This window comes from Sinocyclocheilus grahami, unplaced genomic scaffold, assembly GCF_001515645.1.
Source record: "Sinocyclocheilus grahami isolate Dianchi unplaced genomic scaffold, SAMN03320097.WGS_v1.1 scaffold23047.1, whole genome shotgun sequence".
Taxonomy (NCBI): domain Eukaryota; kingdom Metazoa; phylum Chordata; class Actinopteri; order Cypriniformes; family Cyprinidae; genus Sinocyclocheilus; species Sinocyclocheilus grahami.
The window spans coordinates 1,563-2,804 of NW_015519000.1; the positions used below are offsets into that span (position 1 = coordinate 1,563).

Below are 1,242 nucleotides of genomic sequence, written 5' to 3' on the forward strand. Positions count from 1 at the left end.
TTTACATGATGTCAACACATAGGGGGAACAGAGCAATATAACAAACGACTGTCACTCAATAGCCATGGTGGGCCCAAACACGTGCAGGGGAGGAGATTTTGCAAACTTGTTCAACCAGCTGGAGAGAAATAAACAGTCTTTGTCCAATCATGTTGAGGAATGCATTGAGGCAGACTCTCTGTCCTCTTTTTCCTCCTCATCCATCTTGCGGCCGTGCTTTCTAAAATACTTGTACCTCTGGACATAGAGCTTGACCAGGTTACTCACTTTAACTGGGTTTATCTCACCTGTCCGGCTGTGACAAATCTGTGAGGTAAAGACAGATTTAGTCATGCTTTCTATATATTTATTAGCACTATATTGTGTGCTGCAAATCAAGGCTTTCTTGAGTTACATTTACCTTGTGCACAGCTTTCCTTAAGATATCCTTGTATTCGTCTTTGTTGATGTCTTTACGCTGGTAGTATGGCTTGATGGCCAATTTGACTTCCTCTACTGCCCTCTCCTGGGTGTGGAGCTTCTTCAGATACTAATCAAAAGTATTTGATTTAGATTGTTATAGATAGGGTTGCATGGTTTGGCCAAAAAAAAATAATTATTTGTCAATGTTTTGAACTGCAGCATGATAAACCTTTAACTTCTCTTATTGCTGCTCTGATTTCCAAACAAATAGAACAAAAATACATAAAAACACTGAAAGCAAGAAAACAATATATTTTGTCCTTAAACTGTTTTTAGATTAATGTTTGACCAATCCTGCTGCCAATAGAACTGAACCTAAAATCAAAAACCATTATCTTTGCATTCACATTGCAACTGGACTTTAAAATTATTCAACTTCAATGCACCTTGAATTGTTTAATTGAATTACTTCTACTCTTTTTGCAGACCTAATTACAGAAATATAGAAATGTATAGAACGAAAGGAATTCGATGTTTGTCTACAAGACCTATGGGGTGAAACGGAGAGAGAACGATGTTAAAAGAATTGCTGTTACCTTGTCAGGGTCTTTACTGTCACTATCCCAGCCCGTTTCACTGCCACCTGTTGGCACTGGCAATGGAGGCGGTGGAGTTTGAGCACAGCCTCCACCCATTGAGAGTCCAGGGAGAAAGTGTGGAGGAGGAGTTTTGGTGCAGCCAACCAATGGGACAGAGCTGTGGAGAATAAACTGTGCAGGAGTGGGTCCTAGGGGTGGAGCATGTGATGGAGGTGGAGGAACTTGTGATGAGACAGATGAG

General features: G+C 40.6%; 1 protein-coding gene across 1 annotated transcript; it reads right to left on the reverse strand.

Annotated features, from left to right (window-relative positions):
• Positions 1 to 8: 8 nt before the first annotated feature.
• On the reverse strand, positions 9 to 1,227 carry LOC107580000 (splicing factor, arginine/serine-rich 19-like). Its single transcript, XM_016265764.1, has 3 exons — positions 999 to 1,227; positions 401 to 529; positions 9 to 306 (listed from the first exon to the last, which is right to left on the reverse strand). The coding sequence occupies exons 1-3, from the start codon at positions 1,095 to 1,097 to the stop codon at positions 148 to 150; spliced, it is 387 nt and encodes a 128-aa protein (XP_016121250.1). The 5' UTR covers positions 1,098 to 1,227; the 3' UTR covers positions 9 to 147.
• Between the last annotated feature and the right edge of the window lie 15 nt (positions 1,228 to 1,242).